A 27579-nucleotide genomic window follows, 5' to 3' on the forward strand; every position below is an offset into this window, starting at 1 on the left:
TACAATGCTGGTGAAGACACTGAGTTATTTTCAAGTTGTGTATTATTCATTAGTGTGAAACACCTCAGGGAAAGTTTTTTTTTTTCCCCTTTTGTTTATTGATGCATCTGTCTCCAGGGTCTAGAAGAGTTACTAACACATAACAGTCAATAAATATTTGTGGAATAAGGTCAAAATTTATTTTTACAAGCTCTTGTCGATCTTCTCAATCTTACCAATTAAGATCAAGGAAAACAAAGCCAGATCTGCATTAGTAATAATTACATCGTTACAGTGTCTTTTTACTACTCTCCTGACCAGCTCCGTTCAACATGGCCAAGACTTCCTTCAGCATTTACTGTCCCAAGATTTTCTATCAGCTTATTTAATCTCCACAAGAATGCTATGGCATGATCCCTATTATTAGTGTTGTTTAACAGATGGTACAAGTGAACTCCAAAGGCTCAGGAACCTTGCTCAAGTCTGCCTGCCCCGTAAGTGGCCTTTGTGACATTCTCCCCTGAACCACACTCACTTCCCCAGAGTCCTCTAGGACTCGAACTGTGGATCTGACGTGCGGGAGGCACCTCTGTTAGCAGCCCACTTCAAAGGCTCAGGAAAAACCTTCTGTGGCAGAAGAAGGGTATGAAGGCTTCAACGTGGCCATAGGCGCTGGTTCTAAGACATCCAAATCTCTAACCTACATACAGGTAGATTTTCTTTTCTTTTCTCTCTCTTTTTTTTTTTAAAGATTTCATTGATTTATTAGAGAAGAGCATGCACGTGAGAGAGCATGAGTGAGCAGGGGGAGGAGGAGCAGTGGGAGAGGGAGAAGCAGACTCCCCGCTGAGCAGGGAGCCCAATGCGGGACTCCATCCCAGGACCTTGGGATCATGACCCAAGTCGAAGGCAGACACGAACTGAGCCCCTAGATTTTCTATACCTTACATGTTTGCATTGCATATTTTTTATCATTATTAATAACACGACAATATTTTCGCCCATAAGTTGTTTTTTAATGTTTTGGACTAATTTCCTAAGATAATTTTGAGGACTAAGGTTTAGGGCAAGATGGGAAATTACTTTCTTTTTTTTTTTTTTTAAAGATTTTATTTATTTATTTGAGACAGAGAGAATGAGAGACAGAGAGCATGAGAGGGAGGAGGGTCAGAGGGAGAAGCAGACTCCCTGCCGAGCAGGGAGCCCGATGCGGGACTCGATCCCGGGACTCCAGGATCATGACCTGAGCTGAAGGCAGTTGCTTAACCTACTGAGCCACCCAGGCGCCCTGGGAAATTACTTTCAAAATAGAAAAATTTAACTCCTAAAATAGAGGAGGTTATAATTTATCATGTATTTTTGAGCCTTCAGTAGTTTTATATAAAATATCTAATTAAGCAGATATTTTACCTAACTTTTGTTTCATCTGTTTTTATTGAAATGTGTTAATAAGTGAAGTTATTATATTATATATTCTGAAGTCATATAAACATATAAATGTATATAAACTTAAGTTTATAATGTATAACTTAATCTGTAACTTAAGTATATATATTTTTATAGAAGTTTATATTTGTAACAAACTTATATATGCAATATATACTATGGACAGATATACTTAAGGATTTACATTCTATTTTGTGTTGTGTATTTAAACCCTTGGACACTTGCTCAATAGTATCTTCGTGGATTTTATTTCTCATACTTTACATGAGTGTATTTTGGTCGAGTGCAAAGCCTTGGGCCATTCAATGTGGTGGGACTGAATACTGAAAGTCAGAGTCCCATCCTTGTGAACTCTCAAATGTAGGGAGAACTCAGACCCCAGAAATTGCTGGGAGTGCAGGTTAGGCTTGCCGGCCAATCCATGCCCAGTTCAGGTGGGCTCCATTATGTCTCCATTTTATAGCCACAGAAGGTGCAGGTGAGGGGCACTCAGTGAAGTGACGCATGCTGACGTGTTTCACTGCAACCCATGTGAACCCCACAGTGGTTCACTGCCGAGAACTGACTCTCTGGACTACCCAGGCAACAACTGAGGTATTTATCTCTGATCATCACAATTTAACCATTTACTTTCATTTCCAGTGTAGAGGGAGACAGGCAGGTGACCTTTGTAGATTCAGTGCTTTTCCTTTTTATCCTCAGCTTTACTGAGGTATATTTGACCTTTCCAGTGAGTTTTACACTTTCATCTCTTTTCCTGCTACTAATTAGCATCCGCTCATCTTGAGGAACCCCCTTTTACATTTCTTGGAAGACCAGTGAACCTCTTCAGCTCTTGTCTGTCTGGAATGGACTAATGGCTTTCAAGGATTGATGGGACTCATCTGAACGGGTCTCCTTTGAGTTTTCCCTGCTCCCTTTTTGTCTCCCCAAACTTCCTGCTCTCCCCACTACCTGGAAACTGTCTGGACAGATCACTACTCTCCTCTCACCCTGCTTCATTCATGACTCCTATCATAATTGGTAGGTATTTGCTTTTTTATATGTTTATAGATTGTAAAGTCCATGAAGGCAAGGACATTGAGCTCAACCTAGGAAAAGTAGGTAAAGTTAAAATGGAATTCATTAATAAATGAACTTGGTCTAAGTAGATGATCTCCTTAGAGAGCAAGAGAAATAAAGTTAATTTCAGCTACATTAAATACCTTGCCTAAGTCGTTGAATTGGGATTTGTCTGACTTCAAAGCCCTTATTCTTTTCACCATGACAAGAAAACTTTCAACTTTTACACTATTGTTAAAAAATACTTTTAGAATCTAGTTTTATGTTTTGCCCAGGTATTAGTAGGAAAAAGAATAATTGCCAAATACATGGATTTTGTTTCCAGTTATATAATATTAAAGCTCCATTAATTGATTGTTTGGCCTCAATTACACAGTTTATACACTTTGTGTTGATTTTATAGCAAATAATAAAGCTCCTGAAAAATGGAATGTGGCCCTACAAGAAACCAGGGCAAATACTTTTTAAAACTGTATCCTTCCAAGGACACAGAAAAAAGAAACACATTTTAATCTCCAAATTGTTTAAACAGGAGATCATCTTCATCACAAGATTTATTTCTCAAGGGAGAGGAGAGCAACCGATAGTAACTACTGATATCACGACTATCCATACATACAATGAACACTTCTTGATTCTCTATATGAGTAATTCCTGCCACAACTGGATTGAAACAGAACTCTTTAATACAGACGAATGCTCTGCAAAGTTAGAGTGAGGCCATTCACACTTCTTGCTATTTTAGTTAATAGCAGGGTGATTATAGTATCAGTCGGCCATATTTTACACATGTCCCAGTCTAATCATAAGTGATTCAGTCTCAATATATGTCTAAGGGTTAGAGTGTGAGTGTCTGTGCATGCTTACAGGAAGCAGGTTTAGGGAGGGTTACAATCCTTTTTCCCTCCATTATTTACCCCCCTGGATTTTTATTTCATTCTTTTCATCCTAATTTCTACTTTACAAAAGCCTGAAATCAAATTTTGATGACTAAAATGAGCCCAATCTCTCAAACTGCAATGTCGTCTAAATTCATCTGGGGTTACAATCAGTTAATAGTCACTGCCTTTCTTAGGATACGTTATCACATTTCACATTCTACCGACCATAGTAAGTAATTCCCATAAGATGATCCAATTAGACTACGGTTTCCCTGAAGACAAATTGTGTCTCATTTCTCTCTGGATATCCTGCTGGACCAAGCACAGCAATCTAAAATAGAATATGCAAAATAAATCTTGTGAGGAAGGGAACATATAAAGGTGTGTGTGTGTGTGTCTTCTCTGAAGTGTTTTGAATGACTTCGACTTGACTTAAAATTACTTTGAGAGAAACTCATAGGTAATTTGATATTGAATTCCACACTCTCCTGTTCAGAACATTAAATATTTTTATTCCTCTGGGACCTAGGCATCTAGTCCTAGGTTAAATTTCATTTTCAAATAGTACTAAAAAAACAAACAAAAAAACAAAAAAAATAACAAAAAAAAACTTTGCCACTCTTCAGAGAAATTTGGAAACTTCTCTTTTCTGCTAATGAGAGTGTGGTAAATTGCCAACTTTTTTTTTTTTTGCTGTAGATGCCTGGAAATTAAAAATTAAATATTAATTTCTGTCTCCGCCATTCTATCAATCTCCATTTATAGTTAATTAATTCACTCCTCCTGGCTTTCATTTTATATTTCATTATATTATTCTGTGTGTGTTTTGTTCAAACAAGTCACTAGAAGGAATCTGTAAACACAGGTTATGAATATATTTAATAAAAGAATGGTAACTGATCTCTGGATACACTGCACTCCCATGACGGCAAAGAGAGCTCATGTGGACATCTGAATCCTACTTGTTCATCTTTTATTATATCTTCCCCCAAAGACAGGGAGGGTACCAGAACAAATGCTAAACTAGGCAGCTGTAAATTTGAATTTTTATACCAACCAGCTCCATCATCAAAGAACCGTTTACAGAGAAGCTCACGGGGAAGGCGACATGAGTAGCCAGCTCTGCCGTGAAGGAAAGCGTCCTCTCTGGTGAAGGAACTGTTGGTCAGGGAGAGCTTCCGCCGCCCCATAAACTCACATTCCCCAAGATGCCGACTGTTTACACGTTTCTCTCTTTACTCCAGTCTTTGTTTTCTAAGCACATATAATTTTTACCTCTCATTTATAAAATATTCATCATTCATAGATTTATTCACCTCATATTCTTTCTAGTCACACTCTTGGAACCTACCTACCAATAAAGGCATTATTGCAAGAAACCCATGAATGTGTTTGTAAATTTAAATATTTCAATACACTCTCGAGTGCAGCATGCAACACACACATGCGAATTTGGCAAAGGGTTTGAAAAATAGAGATCCTCCTAGGGACTAATGAATAGATTTAGTCATATTTGTGGGGAAGTAATTTGAATGAAAAGTCGTCTGCAACACTCACCCTCTTTGCTGTGGTACTGAAATTACTCTTGCCCAGCTGGCCTCTAATTATCACTAATTGAACACTCTGATATTGTTGTAAAAGATGTATCCCAAGTATATTACATGAGTGCATTGCAGTGCTAATGCTTTTAGGGGAAAGCAGCTCCTCGTTTTGGAGGCATCCATTATTTACTGAGGTCTGGTCTGCTCTCGGTACCTTCTCAGAGCTGTCATTAGCTTTAATGAAAGGAACACAATATGGGAGCCGCGAGTAGATGGGGAATTAATGTCATAACATGCATGCGATTGCTAGCCACAGGTTCCACTGTTTTTAAACTGGCTCCTGGAAGCTTGCTCTTTACGATGATTAGGAAATGAGAAGGAGACAAAAAAATAGTGTGTAACACCTGGGCCCCAAGAAGTCTCTTCCAGATGTGCACAGCAGTCTCTGAACAACACAGTGGATGGTTCAACTTAACCCATTTCAATATGGTGCCTTTCCTGCTATCTTCTTCTTCTTGGGAAGAATGAAGTGGGGGAAATCGGAGGGGGAGATGAACCATGAGAGTCAATGGACTCTGAAAAACAAACTGAGGGTTCTAGAGGGGAGGGGAGTGGGGGGATGGGTTAGCCTGGTGATGGGTATTAAAAAGGGCACGTTCTGCATGGAGCACTGGGTGTTATGCACAAACAATGAATCATGGAACACTACATCAAAAACTAATGATGTAATGTATGGTGATTAACATAACATAATTAAAAAAAAGTTAAAAAAAAATATGGTGCCTTTGTCCCTCCTCAAATTTCAGAATTCTGGCCAGCTTTTAACACACACTCAGACACACGCACGACAAAATCTCAACAATTTATAAGATGTTTTCGGCCAGCAACTTTCAGACATCTTCTTCCCTGGGAGCAGACGGAAATGTGTTCTAATGGGTCTGTATATCACATCAGAGGTGCCGGCCATGTATTATTTTATTTTGGCTGCTACAAAAAGATGCAATGGAAATATTGATATAATTTTAAGGAGGCATCAGCATGGCGGTAAAGGTTAATGGAAAAGTGAGAAGGAAAGGTGGTTACCCAATTTGTATTTAAATCACAGGGTAGGGTGTGTCTTATGGACTGAATGTGTGCTCCCCAATTCATATGTGGAAGCCTTAATGCTTCAAAGTGATGCTATTAGGTGGTGGAGCCTTTGGGAGGTGACAGAGGTCATGAGGGTGGGGCCATCCTCATGGGATTAGTGTCCTATTTATAAGTAGAAGAGATGAAGCTTCTCATCACCCTTCCCCCCAACCTGGACACAGGGAGAAAAGAGAGTCCCTCTGCAAGCCAGGAGGAGGGATCTAGCCGGAACCTTATTGGCCCGCACACTGATCTTGAACTTCCAGGCTCCAGAAGTGTGAGAAATAAATTTCTGTTGTTTTAAGCCTCCTTGTTTATGGTACTTTGTCATAGCTGCCTGAGCCCACTAAGACCCTGTAGAAAACTATCTAAATGTTAAGGGCTGTTTGTATTACTGGATGCTCGCGTAAACCTAGCAAACACAAAGGCACACTCCAAAAAGACCATTTGCCTCTAAGAATGTACATATATCCTCAGCCAGAGTCAAAACAGCAAAACGGGGGAGAACGCTTCCCAGGTATTTTATACTGTGTGTTATCGTAGGAATACCTCAACTGCTTTTCACCCACAGGCTCATCAAAATCACATCTTTCATTCCCAACTGGTTACTTTTCTCCATTATCTCCTTTCTACATTTTCTTAAATATAAAATTGGTTTCATCATCCTATAGTGTTCTCCACTTCATAAAGCATTTTCTAACATAGGATTTAACGTCAACCTGTTTAAGGACCTAGGAGTTCTGCATATTATCAAGTGTTGGCATATGTGGGAACAGAAACATCAGGGGGAACAGTGAGTACTCCATGCACCCGAGCACATTTTAATGCTATCTTAGGTCCTAACCTATGTGCACCGGGAAGAGGGCTGCAGCGTGTTCCTGAACTTTAGATTTATGTCGGGTTTTATATGTGATGCATTCCCAGCAGCATAACACAGTCTCCCATTTTCTGGTCAGAGAAACTCTAGCATCTTAGACTGCAGCTAAAGCATCTGTGGCCCAACTTTCCATCTATTGGCCCTGCTTCTCTCTGCTTGGGTGTGGCTTTGCCATTTGGTATTGTGGGTTCTCCTATGGCTTTTCTGTCCAATACTCTGATTGCAACAGTATCCTCCATCAGCTCATTCCCTTTGTTAGTTACTCCCCAGGATACCTTCCTTCTGCTCAGTTAATGCTAACTTTGTCCAGTCTTTCCCCCCTCCAAAGAAAAATTCACTGGTTTCTGCTTATTTTTTTTCCAAATTTGGATAATTTGGTAGCTTCTACTCTCCCTAGATTTTTCCCCCAAGGACTGTGTGACAAGGCATGATGGCCTGGCAAGCTCCCAGTCCCGTCCAGTGCAGGCAGGCTTCTCACAAGGACTGAGGCCCCGAGCTCCTGACCCCAGGGCCTCACAGCCGACCTCCCACAGCTGTGCTGGCCCCTAGCTGGCCTCTCCACAATCCTTTCAAGTTGTCATGGGTCGGTAGTCTTTTCAAGCTGAAACTCCCACAACTGCTCCAAAGCATCTCTGCCTTTCCCCCCCTGGGGTTTCCAATAAAAGAGCACATCCTGCCCCTCACCTGGGTCCACACAACCACCTACACCTATAGCCCTTACTGTCAAACTGCTGTGTGCAAACCCTCACTGTGCCACGGTCACACGAGCCCATGTGGATTCTTAACCCCCATCACCCACTATTTGTGTGACACAATTCGCTGAAATGTCGAGAGACCATCAGACGGAAACCCGTGAACACTCTGCCCCATGTACAGGGACTCCAAGAATATAGAATCCACAGAGTGTCCCCAGTGGAGAAAACGCAACCTTCTTTACCTAAATCTTTCAAAACAACTTTCCACAACAGATGACTACAATTTTACATTTTGATTTTGATAAATTAGACAAGGAATGTCCCCCTCAAATTGCCTTTCAGGGGTTCCATGCCACAATGTCTTTGATTTGAAGAGTCCCCTAAATAGGGACTATTTGTGCATTCATGAAGTCATACACTCAGCAGACATGCAGCAAAGAACCTCTGAGCCCGCACACGCGCACTTGGCAATAACAAAAAGAGCAGGAGTTGTCCGAGCCTCGCTCTTCAGTGGGTCAGCGAGTTGCTGTGCACTCACTAGAAGAATACTTTGGTTTTATCTGCCAGGCTTCCTTGAATATAAAGCTAGTGAAAGTTAACCACAATCTGTGTTGAAGTCCAAATGCTCAGATTTCAATTCTGGATCTGCTTTTATGGGCTGGTTGATGTGTTGCGATTTATCTAATCTCTCCATGTCTTAGTGCCCTCATCTGCAAAATAGGGATTGTAACTTCACACGCACCAAGGGTAGTGGGTAGAATTAAATGTGCTAAGATATGGGAAGCCCTTACAACAGTGCTTGGTACACAGAACCAATGCACAGATCTTCACTCTTTTTATTACTACTGCTATTATTAAATATGCGTAATGAGCAGAGTACTGATTCACCAAAAATTATTTGTACATCATTTAGATCTGGTATGTCCATTGAGAAGTGCACATGTCCTTAAGAAGTACCATTTTTAAAAAGGGCTACATTAAGGACAGCAAGGAGCTCTCCAGGAAGGTCAGAGCCCAGGATGCAACACTGGGATGTCTCTGAAGTTGCAAAGACAGACAGAAGGTAATGCACACCCAGCGGGAACTGAGTGAGGGAGAAGCTGACGATAGCAGAACAGAGAGAGAGGAAGGGGAAGACACTGGAAGATCAGAGGCAACAATGTTAGTAACTACCATCATTATAGCTCTCCCAGGGCCAAGTCCAGAGTTAGGCTACTAGCATCCTTTCAAAACGTGATCCACACGGTGAAACACTACCCCCACATCAGGGGCAAGCTTAACCTCAAATGCCAGATTGATGTTCTCACTAAAATTTCACACATGCACCCAGTGGACTGAGCCAAATTCTGATCTCCTGCCAAAGAGAAAATGTAGACTACGGTTAAGTTGTTTTCCAATGTAGAAGGTCCAATTTCAGAGCAGTTACTACCTTTGGTGATAAGATGATACAGCTAGATAAAGAGATACTTTAATATAGGTTTCTATAATGGAATATGGCATTAAACAATGACTAGGTCACTTTGAATCCCAGCACTTATAAGTATGATATTTTGATTTTCAACTAGGTACATTAAGGAAAAAAAAATAGCCAATATTTTGATTTTTCAGTTAACATGAGAAAAGATATAGCCAGAGTTTGATTTGAACAAACTGTTCATCTTTTCTAAAAACTCATAGCATTTTCTTGGTCCAGGGCTCAGTGGGGTAGTGCACACGCTCAAGTATAAAACGTACCTGTATGCATGTGACAGAGAATGGACGGAATGGAAGGACTCGACGGGCAAGGGAGAAAGGGAAGCAGGGAGGAATCCTGAAAGGAAGAGAAAACCTGAGTGTTTAGAAAATTATATTCTCTCTCTCTCTCAGCTTGTTGTTTAATTCAGAGAATGCTGATAAAAACAACACAAATTAGAATTTGGTGATGATGGGGGAGAGGTGGAATATCCAGATACAGAAATACTAACTGACCCCATAGGGTTGTTCTGACCAGTTTTTTAGGACAATATCCATGTTCTCAGCTTTCAAAACATTGCAGCTTTTATGGTACTCAGGTGTGACCTGTATGAGAAATTACACCATAGATCCTGTGCTGCTCCAACCTTCGGGATGTGGCGTGATGGATGCAAATGAAGCCTTCTTGTCCCTTCTCACAGCTGGGGCAAATTAGAAGGTACCAAAGAAGCACTGATGTGTTATAAATTAAAGTCCCATTTTATGTTTTAGGATATTCCCTCATCATCAACAAGGCACATTTGCTGAGAATAAATGTTTTTTTAAGCAGGCATATCTGTTTCCATTCTTAGGATTACATATTATACTGTTTTTTTCTTTTTTTATTAGAAAGCAAATAGATGCATAACTACCTTCTTGTTGGGTCTAACACACAAACACAAACATGTACTCACACACACTTTTGAATGAAATCACTGCTTACACACTGTCCATTAGCAATATGTCAACAGTTGAAGAAAATGTGCACATAATTCTACTTATTTGCTTGCTCTTCTTTTGAACATTAATAGTTTCCTTGTGTTGAGTAGTGGCCACCTTCTAGAAGCTGTAGGGAAACAAATTTGCCATCCCAAAATGCATGTCTTTGGCATGTGGATTATTTTAGGGTGATTATTTTTTTAAAGATTTTATTTATTTATTTGAAAGAGAGAGAGAGAGAGCACGAGCCGGGGGTTGGGGGGGGGTGGGAGGGAGAAGCAGGCAACTCACTGAGCAGGGAGCCCGACCTGGGGCTCAATCCCAGGACCCTGATATTATGACTGAGCTGAAGGCAGATGCTTAACCAACTGAGCCACCCAGGTGCCCCTAAATCCTCTCTGTGTCCCTCTGTTTCTGTGTGGCCCAGCAAACATCTGTTTAACAAATGAACTCTTTCCATCCCTCCTGTGAATTGCATTTTTACCTTTGAAGCCCCAGACCCTTAACCCTTACCCTTAGTCCAGAATGAAATCTATATCTCATTATGCCTGTTTTTGGAAACTCTTATATTTATGTGGATTCATCATACATACGTAATTAAATTTGAGTTTCTCCTATTAATCTGTTTCATGTCAATTTATTTTTAAGACCAGCCAGAAGGGTAGAGAAAAATTCCTCCCCAACAAAGTTCTTCATAAAACTAATCTATACACTCATAAAATCTGCACAAGGTAGATATTAGCATTCTTACCACAAACACTTTTCGAATGCTGAGAGTTTTCCCTGGGTCTATCTGGCAACTAAATAGTTTTTCTTTTCCAATTTTTCATGCTTTCCTGCTTTGAACATTTCAAATCCCTCTGCATTAACTGGATGATATTTTTTTTTTTCTTTTTACTAACTCTAGCCTAAAAGTTTCCCTTGTTATGTTCTTACTCCAGGTTAATGCAGACTTTCACCCTGGCTGTTTTTTGAGGTTCTGATTCTTCTCCTGCTTCCTTATACGGAGAGGCCACACTGAAATCTAGGATTGCACTGCTGGGAGCTATAAGCTGAAATGAACAGTCCCTCAGCTGATTTGGGACCCACTGCCTTAGAAGATCTTCCAAGAACATTTCCATTTTAAACCAGGCAGTGCTCTGTGTTGACAGGAGGATGAGGGGCGAAGAGAGGAAGGACGGCCAAGTCTTCCATAACTGCCCCCGCTTTAGCTATGAGCATCAAACTTTCTACATGTGTCACCCACATGTTCTAAAAAGTTCCGTTCGCTCAAACCCGTCCAGAGTGCTGATTAAAATGGACATTCTTGGACACACCCAGACATCCCCAGTCAAACTTCACAGCCATGAGTCCTGGACATCTGGGCTGTTAATAAGTTCCTAGTGTAAGCTGAAAGTTGAAATAGCTCTGCACACCCATTTCAAAGTCCAGGATCTGACTTTACTGACTCCCAATAGCACCACCTCTTTCCTTTGTCTTTCTGATTCTGTAACCACACAGTCTGATACATTCTATGTGTCCTAGTCACAGGCATTTGTAACTGTTTATTATCTTTCCTTTCTTCTTTTCCAATCCAGTCAACATACCAAAATCATCTTCATTTTCCTGAAGCACTATTTTCCTTCTACCAGCACATTTTAGAAACACAAAGTACATTTTCTTGACCAAAAAATAGAGCTTGCCATCAAAAATGAAGTTATTTGGTTTTGTTCCATCAAAAACAATGGGTTGCTTTCTTTCATATCACCTGAATATTTCTTGTGCTTCCCCACATCTGTACTTTTTATGTTATAAATCCCATGCCTAAAATACCCACACACATTTTCTATCCAGACCCTTTCTACTCTCAGGGTTAATGTCAATACCAATTTTTCTGTGACATATTCTTTGATGACCTCACTAGGGAATTGTTTCTCTCTCAAGCTCTGACAACTTCTCGTTACCTCTATTGCTGATTTGTCATTTTTCATACACAGCATGATGATCACTAATTGATACAGTTTATCAGGCACCTCTGTACTAGGTACAGTGATAGATCCTGACCTGTATTTTAACCTTCGCCCAGGAAGATGAGTATCATTAACCTCATTTTATAGTCAGGAAACAAAAACTGGGAGTCTGAATAACTAGCCCAAATCACCCAACTCCAAGGGAAAGGGCACAATGGTTAACCTATTGCCTCTCTTCATCCAAGTCCAGCTCCCTTTTGACGAGAAGAGCTCAGTTGTTAAGGATTACTAGGGCTTTCCTGGCAGCACAGAAGAGAAGCCTTTCTAGACAGAAGAAATGGACTGAAGCCATAGTGAAGGGAAACGGTATGCTGAATCGAGTCACTCTCAGCTTAAGTGCAAAATGCAAGGTAAACGCCTACAGAGCTAAGGTCAGGCCAGTGTCTGCACCACATCAAGAGGCACAGCCTAGTTCAGACCCACAATCCCAGATGGTAACCTACACCCCTCCAAAAAGAAAGGCTTCATGGTTAAATACATTTGGTGAATGCAATGTCCTCTACCTGATCTCCAAGTCACAACAGCCAGTAAGATATCAAAAGGAGAAATCTAAGAAACCGTTATCCGGAGGAGATAGCCACACACCCCACATTCACTGCACCATATTCACAACAGCCAAGACAAGTTAAGTGTGTATCAACAGAGGAGTGGATTTAAAAAAAAAAAAAAAATGTGGTTTATGTGTACAATGCGAGTATTACTCAGCCTTAAAAAAGAAGGAAATCCTGCCATTTACACCAATAGAGATGGCCCCTGAGGGCATCATGCTAAGTAATATGTCAGGCAGAGAAAGACAAACACTCTATGGTCTCATTTATATGTGAAATCTAAACAAAACAAAACAAAAGGTTGGACTCCTAAAGGCAGAGATAGAATGGTAGTTTCTGGGGGTTGGGGGGAATAGGGAGAAGTTGGTCAAAGGATACAAAATTTCTGTGATAAGATGAGTAAGTTCTGAGGATGTAGTGTACAACAAAGTATATTCCACAGTTGAAATTTCATAAGTTATGACCCTGGTTCTCTTATTGTCAACTGTGCATCATCCACACACTCTGGTCCACAGAATGTCAGCGTCCATCACCAGGGAGCTTGATACAAATCAAGAATCTCACCTACCCCAAATCCACTGAATCACAGTCTACATTTTGAGAGGATTCCAGGAGATTCCTGCACACATTGAAATTTGAGAAGCACTCGACTAGCACCTATCACAATCTCTGGCACATGCTGTGCATTCAAACAGTATTTGCTAAATAGATGCATCTGCACTTTAGTATAAATTCTATGGTTCCCACATTTTGTTTTTTACTAAGTTGTATACCATTAACAATATCTGATCTGGACACATATAGCAGTTGGATTTCCAAGAAACTGAACGGTGTATATACTGATATCCCTGAATATTAAAAATGATTTGCTATGGTCAAATACATTGCTCAAATCAAACAGGGGTCAACATTTTGGTTCTAACTTTTCTTTGAAAGCAATATTATTACTGTGGCTTTTATTATCACAGAGGTTTGTAGCAAAGATAAGACATAGGTTTTAAAAGTTCATCACAGAGGAAAGAGTGATTTTCTAATTTAAAACATTTGAAACTTATTTAATGAAAATAGTCTTTTAAGTGAAGAACAAGTTAGAAACTAAACTGTGTTTTAAAAAACAACAACAACAAGATTTTCATTTCAAAAGATTGTTGCTGTGTTCTAAGGTAGAAATCAGAACTTTTGATGACGGGACTGTTTCTTACAGCAATAAACATGCAGCAAGTTACAAAACTCCCTGTCTGTTGTAGGCATTGTCCTGAGGGCTTTACAAACATTCCCTCATTTGCTCCATTTAACAAGCCTCTGAGAAGGCCTCTCGTGATCATTTCCATCTTGCAGACAGGGATCTGGGACTTGCAGAGAGCAAATCTGCTCTAGGTCATCAAGCTCACAAAGTTGTGAAATCAAGACTGGAGCCCAAATCTGATTTACATTGAGATCTGAATCCACAGTCTTGGCTTAGTGACTTCTTGTCCTGCCTGCTTATACAAAGAAAACGAGGAAATATAGAGCACATTGCCCCCCCATGGCCCCAGCTTCACAGTAAGGCAGAACCAGCTCTGAGAGCAGACAGAAGACCTCGCTTCTCTCCTAAACAACCGATTGTGCACTTAGGGCAGGCACTTGATATTTTAGGATGCAGCTTTCCTTTGCACACAATAAAATGATTGCATTAGATTTCTCATGTTCCAGCTACACTACAATTTACAATGTATGAAAATCAAAACCTCCAAGATGTATATCTTTATTAAGAATTGATAGGATATGGGGCAGCTGGGTGGCTCAGTCGTTGGGCGTCTGCCTTCAGCTCAGGTCATGATCTCAGGGTCCTGGGATCGAGCCCCGCATCGGGCTCCCTGCTCAGTGGGAAGCCTGCTTCTCCCTCTCCCACTCCCCCTGCTTGTGTTCCCTCTCTCCCTGTCTCTCTGTCAAATAAATAAATAAAATCTTAAAAAAAAAAAAAGAATTGATACTATAATTCCCTAAAGGGTTTCAAATCAGAGTAACTTGGGTGCTTTTATTTATTAAAGTCAAAAGATGGGAAATGTTAACATTTCCAGCAACTGATCATTGAAAGGGCTTATCAGGCTTGCATGGCAGGTACCGGTAGGATGAATCCTAAGCAATAAAAGGTCACATTTGTTGGAGAAGTATTGGATTGCACAAAATTACCTTATTCTCCTAACCAGTCCTCCATGAAATTATACAGACTCTATTTTAAGAAGAGAAAAATTAGATATTCAGGGTTTTGAGAGAAACTTTAAACGGAGATATCAAAATGTATAATTGGAACACCATGAGGTACAAATTGACTGAGTTGGGCTAGTAAATGAAAGTCTGCAAGGATTATTGGAGAATAAGCGAAACAGAATGAGCACAATGGCCCCTAAGAAAGGCAGTGTGCTTTTAAAAGGCAAATTTATTTAAAAATGTTAATTTAATTCCGCTGCTTTGGTTTCCTAGACAAAAGACCACATACAGAAAGACAGACCAGTGACTACAAAAAACATGTACGTTGTATTTTGCAAAATGAATGCAAATCTCTAAAGGGGAAAAGTTTTCCCATTGCCTTCGACATAATAGGAAGTGTATTTAAAAAAAAAATGAGGTCAAGCAGTTGGGATTTCCCATGATGAGAGCCATATTACAACAAAGTCGCAGGTTCTGCAATTTGGTATGTGCCCTGACTGTGACATAGAAACATCACTTTGGGACTCTCCCAGGGCCAATGATCCATTTTCCCAATGGCTTCCAGCTTCAGGGAGCAGAAATGTTTTATTTTTCTCTCTTTTGTTATCTCTTAGTCTGGTCATTGTGCATGCAGTCCTAGGAGAGAATACTGCCTTTTATCCATGACTACCACCATTAAATAAACTATATACATTTTCTATACTCAAAATATTAATTAAAATGGGTAATTTTTTACTCAATTCTGCTTCTAAAAATCTGGATCTTGATGTCAGCCAAACTGAAAGTTACCAAACACACACTATGAGGATGATATTTCAGATGGATGAAGAAATAGCCAAGTCACACCTAATTCTGGGCAGTGAAGCGGTAAAATGGCGCGTGATGCATCTGTTACACAGGGGAGGAGAGTGCAGGGCTTGGAGTCCCTCAACTCCAGTGCATTTGCCTGTTACTGAATCTGGGGCACACAGCTGGAAGACTGAAAATAAGGCAGAAGGTTTCTATGGCTCCATCAGAGAGCGCCTCCTGCTTTTCTCCTCGAGGTGGATTCCAGCATCCAAGACCCTTGGGTGTTGGCTGCAGACGGTGCATCTCAGGGAAGGGGGAAGGGGGAAGGGATCAGTGCCTTCAAAAATCACACTGACTGGAACCTTTGCAAACACAGCCTGCCTGTTTTGCTCAGCCTATAGGCCAGCAACATTGTTTCCAATGACTCCTTTTGCTAATAAAGGGTCCCAGGACAGCTGAATGCCGATGGAGGAATGGAGTGGAAACGGATTTCACTATAGGCATTGTGGAGGGAAGTTCCCCAATCTCAGGAAAGATAAATGTCGTTTGGATGATACGGGCAAAAGAATGTCATAGATCAAGTTAGAAATTCTCCATTTTGTACAATTAGCTGTTATCAAATAAATTTTCCTTTATTACCCTTTTGAGTTTTGGGGTGGCAGTAACACAGGCTTGGGATGATCTGAGCTGGCCATTACTTTCCCCACCTACCTGCAATTTATTTTTTTTATTTTTATTTTTTTTAAAGATTTTATTTATTTATTTGAGAGAGAGAGAATGAGAGACAGAGAGCATGAGAGGGAAGAGGGCAGAGGGAGAAGCAGACCCCTGCCGAGCAGGGAGCCCGATGCGGAACTCGATCCCGGGACTCCAGGATCATGACCTGAGCTGAAGGCAGTCGCTTAACCAACTGAGCCACCCAGGCGCCCCCCTACCTGCAATTTAAAGGAGTCAAAGTTTACAGAGAAGCCTTAATATTTACACTGTTAGGCCATAACTTTAGGAGAACTTCAGACCTGTCATTTTATGCCCCATGTTAGAAGCCTTAATAATATCCACGATAATATTTATACCCCAAAGTATATATAACAGGCAAGTACACTAGGATTTATTTATTACTTAACTATACAGTTAATAACACACACAAAAAAGGAAACTTCAGAGGCTTATTTCATGGTGACGACAGCACAAAGTAACAGGGCTGACTCTGGACTTGAAGTAGCCTCACTCTTCCCTTGTGGTCCACGGGGATGCGCTGGTATTGGAGCATAAGCATACTGCTTTTATTTTCCTGGTTTAAAGTCAGTAAAGAAGTACCACCTTGACATATGTAAATAAAGGAGGAAATATGGCTTGGGACTCTTTCTGTTTAAATCCCCACTCTGCCCCCCAATAGCTGTACAGGAAGATATTGAACTCTGCTGGGTTTGATTTTTCTCATCTTAAAACAGAGATGGTAGTATCTCTATGGAGTGGCTTTTGTTTGCACTTGCCTGGTGCAGAGCAAATAATCAATGAATGTTATCATTTAGTGTACTGTTTATAAAAATATATTACTCGAATACATTTTTATAAACATATTTTGATTAAAAAAAGGTTTAGACAAACTGAGGGTTGCTGGAGTGGTGGGGGGTGGGAGCAATGGGGTGGCTGGGTGATAGACATTGGGGAGGGTATGTGCTATGGTGAGCGCTGTGAATTGTGCAAGACTGATGAATCACAGACCTGTACCCCTGAAACAGATAATACATTATATGTTAATAAAAAATAATAAATTAAAAAAAAGGTTTAGGAACAAGACTAAAATGATATCATGTCAGTTATGTCCTTAGACTCCCGGCCAGTGTGTAGAGGATCAAGGAAAGAAGAAATTCATATTTTATATATATATGTGTGTGTGTGTGTGTGTGTATACACAAACACAATACACAAATTCACATATGTATACATATATATGCATTATATTTGTTTTTTATTTATCTTATGCTTGCTTCCATAAAAAATGCGGAAATGCATATATTACAAAATCTTTGTGGAATAGAGTTACTGAATTTAACTTTAAAATGGAAAACATGAAAGAAAGAAACCCAGTTATTTCAACTGGTGATAATGGGGCATTGCTATGTAGTCTCTATATTCCTGAATGATGCCATTGCCTTTCCAAAATAATGTGACCAGAGGGAATTGTTGACAAGAAGGAGGTCAAAGTCATGGAAACAAAGAAAAACTGAAAACAGCTATAGGTTGGAGGACGCAAAAGAGGCATACCTAAATGCCAGGTAGTTCCCTGGACTGACTCCAGGAACAGAACAAGAACACCAGTAGGATGGCTGGAGAAACTCAAATCAGTTCTGTGCATTAGTTATACCTTGCACCAGTATGAATTCCTTGGTCTCCCTAATTATACTACGGTTGTGTAAGATGTTCGCATCGGAGGACGCTGAGCTCAGGTATACAGCGACTCTCTGAGCCAGCTTTGCAAATTCTCTGTAAAGTGATTTCAAAATGAACAGTTAAAAAATAAAATAAGGAGAGAGGGGAAGGATCCTTCCTTTTCTTCTACCTTGGGCAGGGGAGTGGAAGGGTTCCTTCCAGGGAATCTGTCACTCTGTGTATGACTCCGTAATCCTTCCTCATTATAAATTAAATATGCACCAAGTCACTTCTCAATTAAGTGACAAGTTGGATAAACATTGTAGGTGTTAATTGACCCTTCAAGGGTTCTTTGAAACTCACTCAGCTTCTCCAATTTCTTTGAAGTTTTGTTTTGGCTTCAGCAGGTCACTGATTAGATTGATTTAATAGTGAGATTATGCTTCATTAATGGGAACCAAATAAAGTGCAGTTACAAAACTTTTTTTTTTTTTTGGTCCCCTCAAGAGTAATCTTGCACAAATCAGATAGACAAAGGGGTAGAGATATACTGGTTAGTGAATAATTGAACTGAAACCTTAAAAGAATCATAAACTAACAGACATTCTATTGATAGAACGAGGCAGGTCTAATCCAAAGCAGCCCAGAGCATCCTTGCATTTATCACCGAGGACATCTTCCAGGGGAGGAGATCGGACAGACTGTTCCACTTGTAGGACTCCTTTAAGTGGGAGGCCATCCATACAGTGCTCTAAGCATTAGGTTAACTGAATGTCGATTCAATTGGTCAGTGTGGGATTTCCGTGCGGAGTCGTGTACCTGAGCACATGTGCCAGGGACGCAAATATGTGCTAACGTGAAACAGAGATGTGTTCAGAGAGGCAAACTGCAGGATGCAGGGGTGGGGCATGGCAGGACGGAGGGCAGGCTGCACGTGCTATGTCAAGCCTTGAACGGCGTGCTAAGGCATGTGGGTTCTAATCTGATGGCCTGAGGCTCGGTCATTGAAGATTTTGGGGGAACAGATGCCTTTCACCATGTTTTGGGAAACTTCTTAAATGGGTTTACTATTCTTTCTTTTCTTTCCTCCTCTACCCTATGCATGCTACCTGTCATACATGGGGATGAATAAATTACTCTCATTATACGAGTGCAAACTTGAAAGATAGGAAATACTCCGTTAGTTGTCTCCTGTCAAGACTATCTGTTCTTGGTCCCTTTAACCACCACGTCTTAATTTAGAAACCACTGTAGGTTAACTCCGAAATAATACCAATTTTCTTTCTTCTTGATATTTCCAGAGTTAGGAGCTATATGCTACACCATCAAATCACTTCAGAAAGAAAGAATACTTGGCAAGCTTCAGTGCTAACCATGTTTTTAATTGCAAAAAAAAAAAAAAATCATAATTACTAGACCATGTTGCAAAGAGAATTAGAAATGGCAGCTCTCTGTTAAAGTAGGGTATTGACAGGAAGTCAGCCTGTGTAAAACTAGAATCTGACTAGTAAAAAATAAAATATAATAATAATAATAAATATATCAGCCCTATCTTACATATATACGTGTGTGTGTGTGTGTGTGTGTGTGTAGTGAATTAGGTTTAAATCCCATGCCCTTCCACATTTAATATATGGATAATCTGGGCACATTACATCATTCACCACATTTAGACTGTTCTGTAGTAGTCATGGCAACCCTTACATAAAACATAGCTGAGTTGGTAATTTCACTCCAAATTCAATGAAAATAAGGCTAATCCTATTATTGTTCTTAACAATTTTCCAAGTAGCTTCTTCTGAGAGTGCCCTTGCTGGTATTTTATGTCTTTTAAAAACAGATGATTGGAAAATTATGTGTGTTGGTGCACTGCACGTTCAGCCTTCCGCACTGACCGACTGTCTCTGCTTCGTGACCTTGTGCTCGAGGGGGGCACACACACCTACACTGTCCTTAGGATCTTCCTTCAACTGGAGGGATAATAAATCTTTTAAATATGCCAATCTGAACCATTAAACATTTCAGAGACTGACAGCCCAAAATTATAGTAAAATAATAGTCTTTTTTTAAGATAAGCCATATTATGCATTTGTATAAATCTTAGAAGGGTACTTCAGGTGACTCTTTTGTACTCTAAATGTGCTCGTGTATGTTTCAGTAGTGATGTAGGAAAACCATGTACTCCTCTGTAGCCTCCACTGAAAAGTAATTGAAAGATGAGAGCTCCATTTAAGAGTGCTCCCACGGCCATGTCAAGATAGTTCTTTTATAATTATGATAAATGCCAAATGTCACCCCAAAACGCTCTGTCTGCCCTGACTCTCTATTGATGCAGCACGAGTGTGAAATTGCCTCTCAGTTGGTTCTTGTCCCCCGTGGTAGTAACCTGTTCAAGGCTTTAGGATACAAACTACAGTCCTGAAATAGAGAAAAGGTAATTTTGCAACAGAGCATTAAGCCCAGACCTGCATTGTCCTATTGTGGGGATTGCAGTGGAGTGAAAAGGAAATGTAATTTGGAGTCAGAGGGCTTGAGCTTGAATTCTAGCTGTGCCATGTGCTCTCTGAGCTTTGCTCTCAGCTTCTTCATCAATAAAAGCTAGATAATGCTAACAAGTACCCCCTAGGACTCTTGTGCAAAGCCAAATCATCATATGAATAGAGTTATGAACACAACTCTCTAATAATAACCACTGAGAGAAAGAGCATGTTGAGGCCGTGGGCCACCCCATTTATCAGACTGGAAGAAACACAGACAGGGTCAAAGTTCCCACCAAGAACTTTCCCAAACTCTGCCATTTTTTTTTTTCCCAATTTGTTCACAGATCATCAATCTTGGTGCCCTGGCAAATACCTAGATATATTTCAGAGAGCTGGAAAATGTTTTCTAGCCTGAATCCAGACACCAAGAAGATGTGCCAATCTCCCGGCTGCCATGCAATGCTCACTCTGGCAACGATTAGGAATTGTTGTTCCCAGGCTACACAGGAATCAGTAGCCCCACTTGACATTTCAGACAGAATTCAATTTTGGCTCACCTGTGACCCCATCCTCACACACTTTCTGGGTCTGATGTTGAAGTAGCTGGGGACAAGTACCAGGGGAACACACAGATAGAGATTAGGCAGAGAGGAGAAGAGGGTGTGAGAGAAATCAATAGGGATAAGCGAAGAAGAAATGAGCAGTGAGTTATACAACATCCTTCAGCTCCTACTGCCATTTTTATGGAAACAAATGAAATGAACGAGCTTTTGCCTTTCAGTGGTAAGCCACAATGTGTTCGTAGGGGCCAGAAGCCCTTTTGGAGAGTTGTGTCTCCTTCTGATTTCACATGTCCTACTTTTATTTCAGACCTTGACACGGACATCTGCACCTCCACGTTTCCTCTCTTACATAAACTAAATCTGTTTGGCAAAAGCTGTCCCAACTGTGAATTCTAAAATCATTGTCAAAGATGCCTCACTTTTTTCCTCTCTTTCCTAGCCTCACATCTCAGCAGCAATGTGGTTGGTCCGTGCCCACGATCTCTAGAATCTCTCGTAAATAAGACCTCTTCCACTGATCATATAGTTTCTGAGAATCACTCACCATATATTTTATATTGTAATAAATTTCTGAAAACCAAAACAATTAATTTTAAAACTAGAATGTTACATCCCTGAATCTCTTATAGTGATTAACAGAGAATATGCACTCAATTGATATTTAATGAATGAACTTAAAAGTTGATTTAGTAGCTCCCCTAAGTTATATAAACCATTATGTGATTTGTTCAAGGTCACAAGGCAGAACATGGCAGAACTTGGAGGAGAACTCAGGACATCCAGGTTTAGGTTCACAACTTGTTTCCATTAACTCTGATGTTACACAAAATGAGTCAGATACTATCAACAAATTCTTGAGTGTTTAAAATTGTGTAGCACAAAGTTAACAAACAGGTAAACTTGCTCAGTCTAAGAGTATTGTTTCAGATGAATCAAATGTAAAGCAAAGATCAGACAGGCAGTGACTATTTTTCTCTTAATTGAGGTAACATCTAATATAATCACAGCATAACTAAAGTAAATATTTTACCCATTAATATGAACCTCTGCTTTGTGTCTTGAGCCTTAGAAAGTAAATTTCCATTTCAATAATTGGTTTAAAACAGGTGGTCTAATTTTATAACATTTTTCAGAGTTGATATTTTCTATCCTTTATCCTGAAATGCAAACTTAAACCCATTGAAATATTCACAATCGCTCATTTCATATTCTCCTCTAAATTACACCCTAATTTAAATACACGTATATTCAAGTTAGCTTATCATTCAAGATCTGAAGCAGAGAACTAGTAGGGTTTTTAAAACACTAAGAAGTGAAATAATTAAAACAAAGCCAGTTCAATTCACAACAAATAACTTAATCTGAGACATAAAGTCCTCAAACAACTGTTCTTTGAATTCTCCCTCTTCACCTGCACTTACAGACACAATTAATGCTGCTCTTGTGACCAAGAGATAGACCGAAATCCACTGTAACTGATTAGACCCACTTTTCTTCTGTCTCCACCAGCACACACACCAGAGAAGTGATCCTCAGTCGACTAATTTTTTATCTATGTTGGATCACTATTTATGGTTTGCCTCTGACCCTCACAGGTACAGCATCTTCAGGAAGGAAAATTAATACGCTATCCTGTGTATCTGCAGCAGAGTAGATCCATGATTGGTAACATGACATTTTCAAATGGCCGCAGTCTAAAAATATCTGCTTACACTGAATCAGCTCCAGAACAAATCCGAACACTAACTTAGCTGGCTTAGTTACCATCTCTGAGTTGCTTTACAAGAGTCCAGAACGAGGGCATGTTAACTGCCAATGCCCATGTGCTGATAATTTCTCCAGCTCCAAAGACCAGCACAAAAACACCTTGGACACTTTGAAATCAGTCACAATATAAATGACCTCGTTAGTGGTCAAAATAGCAAAGCAAGAAAAGAACACTTACGTTTGCCAATGAATGTCCAAAGAAAGCCATCTTATAAAGCCTATTGTTGGATCTGGGGTAAACACATTTCTTGCCCAGAACTTACCATATCGATGGTGCTTCTGTTCCACTGATCTCTAAGAAATCGTACCCTTCTTCTAGTTGAAAGTCGGTGAAGACTAAGGCGATGGTGTCCCCCGGCTCGGCCAGGATGGTCCAGGTGCAGTCGGCATTGTTCCCATACTCCGAGGGGAAGTGGGGGCTGGAGATGGTGCTGCTGGTTCCCCGCAGGGTCCCTCCGCAGGCTCCCTCAGCTGGCAGGAGCAGAAACAAGAGGCAATCAGGTTTCCAGACAGCCTCATACACAAGTGCATCTACAGAGTATCCCTCTTGATCAGTGACCAGTATTTTCTGAACTCAAAATTGATACTCTCACTATGACAAAGGCTTCTTCTGATTTATTAATTTAGTTCTACGGAAAAACTTACAAAATTCTAAATAATTATACTGCATTATTAACTGAATTCTCACCATAGGAGAGAAAGAAATTGCGGCTTTTCTAATATCTGGACTGTGTATTGCCGCATACACCTGATGTTCACAGACAGCGTAACAATTTTCAAAGATTTTCTCTGACTCTTACAAGATGGAGATAGTTCAGAAACATCTTGAGATTTAAAAGTGTGTAGCAATCTTTTATTAATTCACTGGTACCTGGCTTTGAAAATACAGTGCTCTTTTTTTTTTTTTGATGTTTTTATTTTTTTTTATTCTTATGTTAATCCCCATACATTACATCATTAGTTTTAGATGTAAAAAATACAGTGCTCTTAAAAGTAGTCATCACCTTATTTTTTATTTTCCTATAGAGTTTGGAATGTGTATTTGGTTCTGAATTTCGGATAAGTTCTTGACTAATATGATAACACAGACACATCAATTCATAAAAACCTTCTGTGTAGGAAACAGTTGCATGAAAAAAAGTGGCATAACTTGGAAAGTGGCAAGTAAAAGGTCAGGGATGACAAAATGCATTTAAGATATAAATTAACATTAAAATGTTGGTTTGAGGAGAAACAGATCTTGTAAGGTTTTCCTTAGGGTAAAATATACATGTTATTGAATTTATAACCTCTATTACAAAATGCTATGTACATAGGAAACTGTAACACAGGGTAAATAAGTATTTGTAAAACACTTCTTTTAAAACCTGTCTATGGGTATCATTCTTTCTTTCCTCCCCTCCTTCCTTTTTTCCCATCAGATAATTTCTACCCTAAGAGCATATTTAACATTTATGGGTGTTGGTGCTGCAATAGGAGGGATGTAGGAAGTCAGCCTGTCACCAAGTTGGGGGAGTTTGCCTTTAGCAACTTCTGTGACTGACTGCACAAGATCAAGGGGGACAGATATTTACATTGGCTACTAATAAAACAACTGAGAATGCAAACATATTATTCACTTACTTATACTGACACCTCTATAGTAATATAGCTTTTCATACATGAACATATATACATGTATGATCATTAATACACATAGTGTAATTCTATTTAATACATTGGTTTTATTTCTCTAATTGTATCATATGCTGCAAAAGTCACCCCAATATAATGCAAAATCATTATAGCACTCAAATAAAAAAGATAAAATATTGTAAATGAGTGGATTTAAAGGTTATCAAATCCAGTGCTATGACTGGCTGATGAAATGAAAGGCATTACTTTAATTACAACAGTCGAGATTGCATAAATGCTTTGTAATTCAATTCGGTGGTGAACAGCCCCCCTTCCAAAGCGATAGACGGAGGAAAAACTTATATCAAATCATACTGGATTTTTGAAATGGTATCCTAAGCACTGAAGCACTGTTTATGATTTAAAAGGCATTCAAACAGGTGTGTTTATACGTATAACATAACAGAAATATAGAATGAGAGTGAATAGAAAGAAGCACGCTGGTTTCTTCTGGGAAAGTACCTCGGCAACCTTCCCCAGACAGGGGTGATTTTGCACCTGTCCGTCAAGAGCATGCACAGGCCGGCACCAGCCAGCGACAACTTGCGTCAGCGGTGGCTCTGCAGCCCGCCTCTGGAGCCTCTCTCTGTGCCTCTATCCCTCTAGTCGTTTGCCTGCTGGAAAGTCTGACGACCTGTACAAAGTGCCTATGAAGCTGGGGTGACATGGTTGCTCCAGGGACTCCAGGAAGTGGATGTACATGAACTGCCACGGGGATATTTTAATATCTCAACAGCTGATGGAGCTGTGTTGGTGCTCACCAGCTGATATAAGTCCCAGTCACATGAGCTTCCCTCTCAGGAATGCATCCCTTTCCCATGTAACATGACATTGGGGAAGTGAAGAACCCCCATTGTCCCTTCTACATCTCATTTTTGATGCAATGAGCCTCAAAGCTTAGACAGGAAGTCTGTAGATTTTCCTAGGACTTCAGGTGATGGCTTGAGCAGAGCATGGAGGACCAGACTGCAAGGGGCTGATGAGTGAGGACCACACTCACTAATCCCAGAGGACTGCCGGGCCCATTACGGGAGTGGACAAGTGGTACAATTTTATGGCAACTTTGCTGTAAACAGGAGATGATATGAGGAAGACAAAGAATAGAAAATGGAAATAAAGAGAAAAAAAAGAAATTGGCAGAAAGAAAAATATATATATATTTATCCTAAACCTGCAATCACCATTGTGTTTTCTCTGATAGACATTTTAATGGCCATAGGATATTTAAAAATGTATGACAGTTAAAATTATGTCAGGCTAAATACATGCAGGATATATTATGATTTCTTAATGCAACATTTCACCTAAAATGTTACAAAATGCTGTTTAGATAATCTAATTGAAATCTTGGAGAATTCAGAATTAAGCACATAAAACAAAAAGTACTTTATGCCACTCACTGGATAAAAAACTTAAACCACAGAAAACTGCCTTTAGGACAGAGTATGGTAAAAATATTTGTGTGTGTTATTTGTGTGTGGAGGGATATTTAAAAGCAATTACAATGGTGCCTCAAGTATTTCTCCAATAGAATATATATATATATTTTTTAAAGATTTTATTTATTTATTTGAGAGAGAGAATGAGAGAGAGAGAGCACATGAGAGGGGGGAGGGTCAGAGGGAGAAGCAGACCCCTTGCTGAGCAAGGAGCCCGATATGGGACTCGATCCCGGGACTCCGGGATCATGACCTGAGCCGAAGGCAGTCGCTTAACCAACTGAGCCACCCAGGCGCCCCTCCAATAGAATATTTTAATGCTTTATTTTCTTTCCTGTTTTTGTATGAGAATTTTTTTCTAAACTGTAACATTTTACTCATCTGTACACATAAAAGCATTTAAGGAAGGGTAACATAACTACTATATTAGATTGGCAAATATTTTTAAAAAGACACTGTATTATTAGATTTATAAAAATATCAGTAGAATAATTATATAGATAAAACAACTGAGTAAACATCTTCCAAAGCACATTTGGCCTTGGAAAATTTATTTAATCTTAACTCATTAATTTTGGAAATCATATTAGTTGTGAACTTCCAGTATGACTGCAAAAGATATTAAATTGTCTTCTTCTAAAATATCACTTAATGATAAAGATTTTGCTAAGTAGGAATGGGAACCTCTCTCCTCATAAAACAGGGTGTTATGAGGACCCAAATACATAGGACGATTCAGGATATGATAAAATGATCATCATCAGTGATGGGAGAGGAGTGTATTAACAAAGTGACTAGGAAAAGAGAAATTTGAAAAATCATTTAGAAACAGCCTAATAGAAAATATATATTAATTGCATTAATTAAAATGTTTGAATGTATAAAATAATAGGTAAATTAGCAGAATATACTGTATTACCAAATAATGTATTAACTAAACAGAAAGTATATTATTAAAACAAAAGAAACATTACAATAAATGAAACTACCTATATAAAGAAATTCTTTTCAAAATAAATCTATAAAAATAAAATTCAAAATAAAAAACAAGACAATGAAAAATATTTCAATGTAACAAAGGGTGCGATCTATACTTTATTCTACTCACATTTTTAAGAACAATACACAAAGATTGATTAAAAAAGACTGTAAATGACAATTTAAGCAAGAATGAATTTCAGAAAGAAATTCTAAACACAGGCAAAGGTTTAACCTCTCGTTATCAGACCCTAAAATTAAAACAATGGTGAAATAATTAGTTAAAAATACATTTTTTAAAAAAGGAAAATAGCTAAGGGTAAAACTGACATCATTCTTTGCTCCTGTATATTGACATGAAATTTTGGTGCAATTTTATAATATACATGAGGGGTAACATATAGGATATTCATAACTTTGGCATGTTACTCAAGTCGGGGTCTTGTATTTATTGAGTACACTTTAGGTACATGATATTTTGTACTGAGCCTTTTATCTGGACCATTTATTGAATCCTTTCAATAGGTATGAGAAAATTATTGTTGCTATTCCTATTTCAGTTGTCAAAAGTAAGATTCTCGTGGATGGAACCGGAGGGTATTATGTTGAGCGAAATAAGTCAATCAGAGAAAGACATGTATCATATGACCTCACTGATGTGAGGAATTCTTAATCTCAGGAACAAACTGAGGGTTCCTGGAGTGGGGGTGGGGTGGGAGGGATGGGGTGA

General features: G+C 39.4%; 1 protein-coding gene across 1 annotated transcript in view; it reads right to left on the bottom strand.

Moving 5' to 3' along the window:
• Positions 1 to 22747: 22747 nt before the first annotated feature.
• LOC145720263 (CUB and sushi domain-containing protein 1-like) overlaps positions 22748 to 27579 on the bottom strand; it is an 861742-nt gene continuing 856910 nt past the window's right edge. The window contains exons 5-6 of the mRNA XM_081812882.1: positions 23022 to 23229; positions 22748 to 22865 (exon numbers count right to left, since the gene is read on the bottom strand). Coding sequence (XP_081669008.1) covers positions 22748 to 22865; positions 23022 to 23229 — 326 coding nt within the window. The remainder of the gene's footprint in view (positions 22866 to 23021; positions 23230 to 27579) is intronic.

Source organism: Leptonychotes weddellii, chromosome 2 (genome assembly GCF_054177405.1).
Source record: "Leptonychotes weddellii isolate Sample4059 chromosome 2, ASM5417740v2, whole genome shotgun sequence".
Taxonomy (NCBI): domain Eukaryota; kingdom Metazoa; phylum Chordata; class Mammalia; order Carnivora; family Phocidae; genus Leptonychotes; species Leptonychotes weddellii.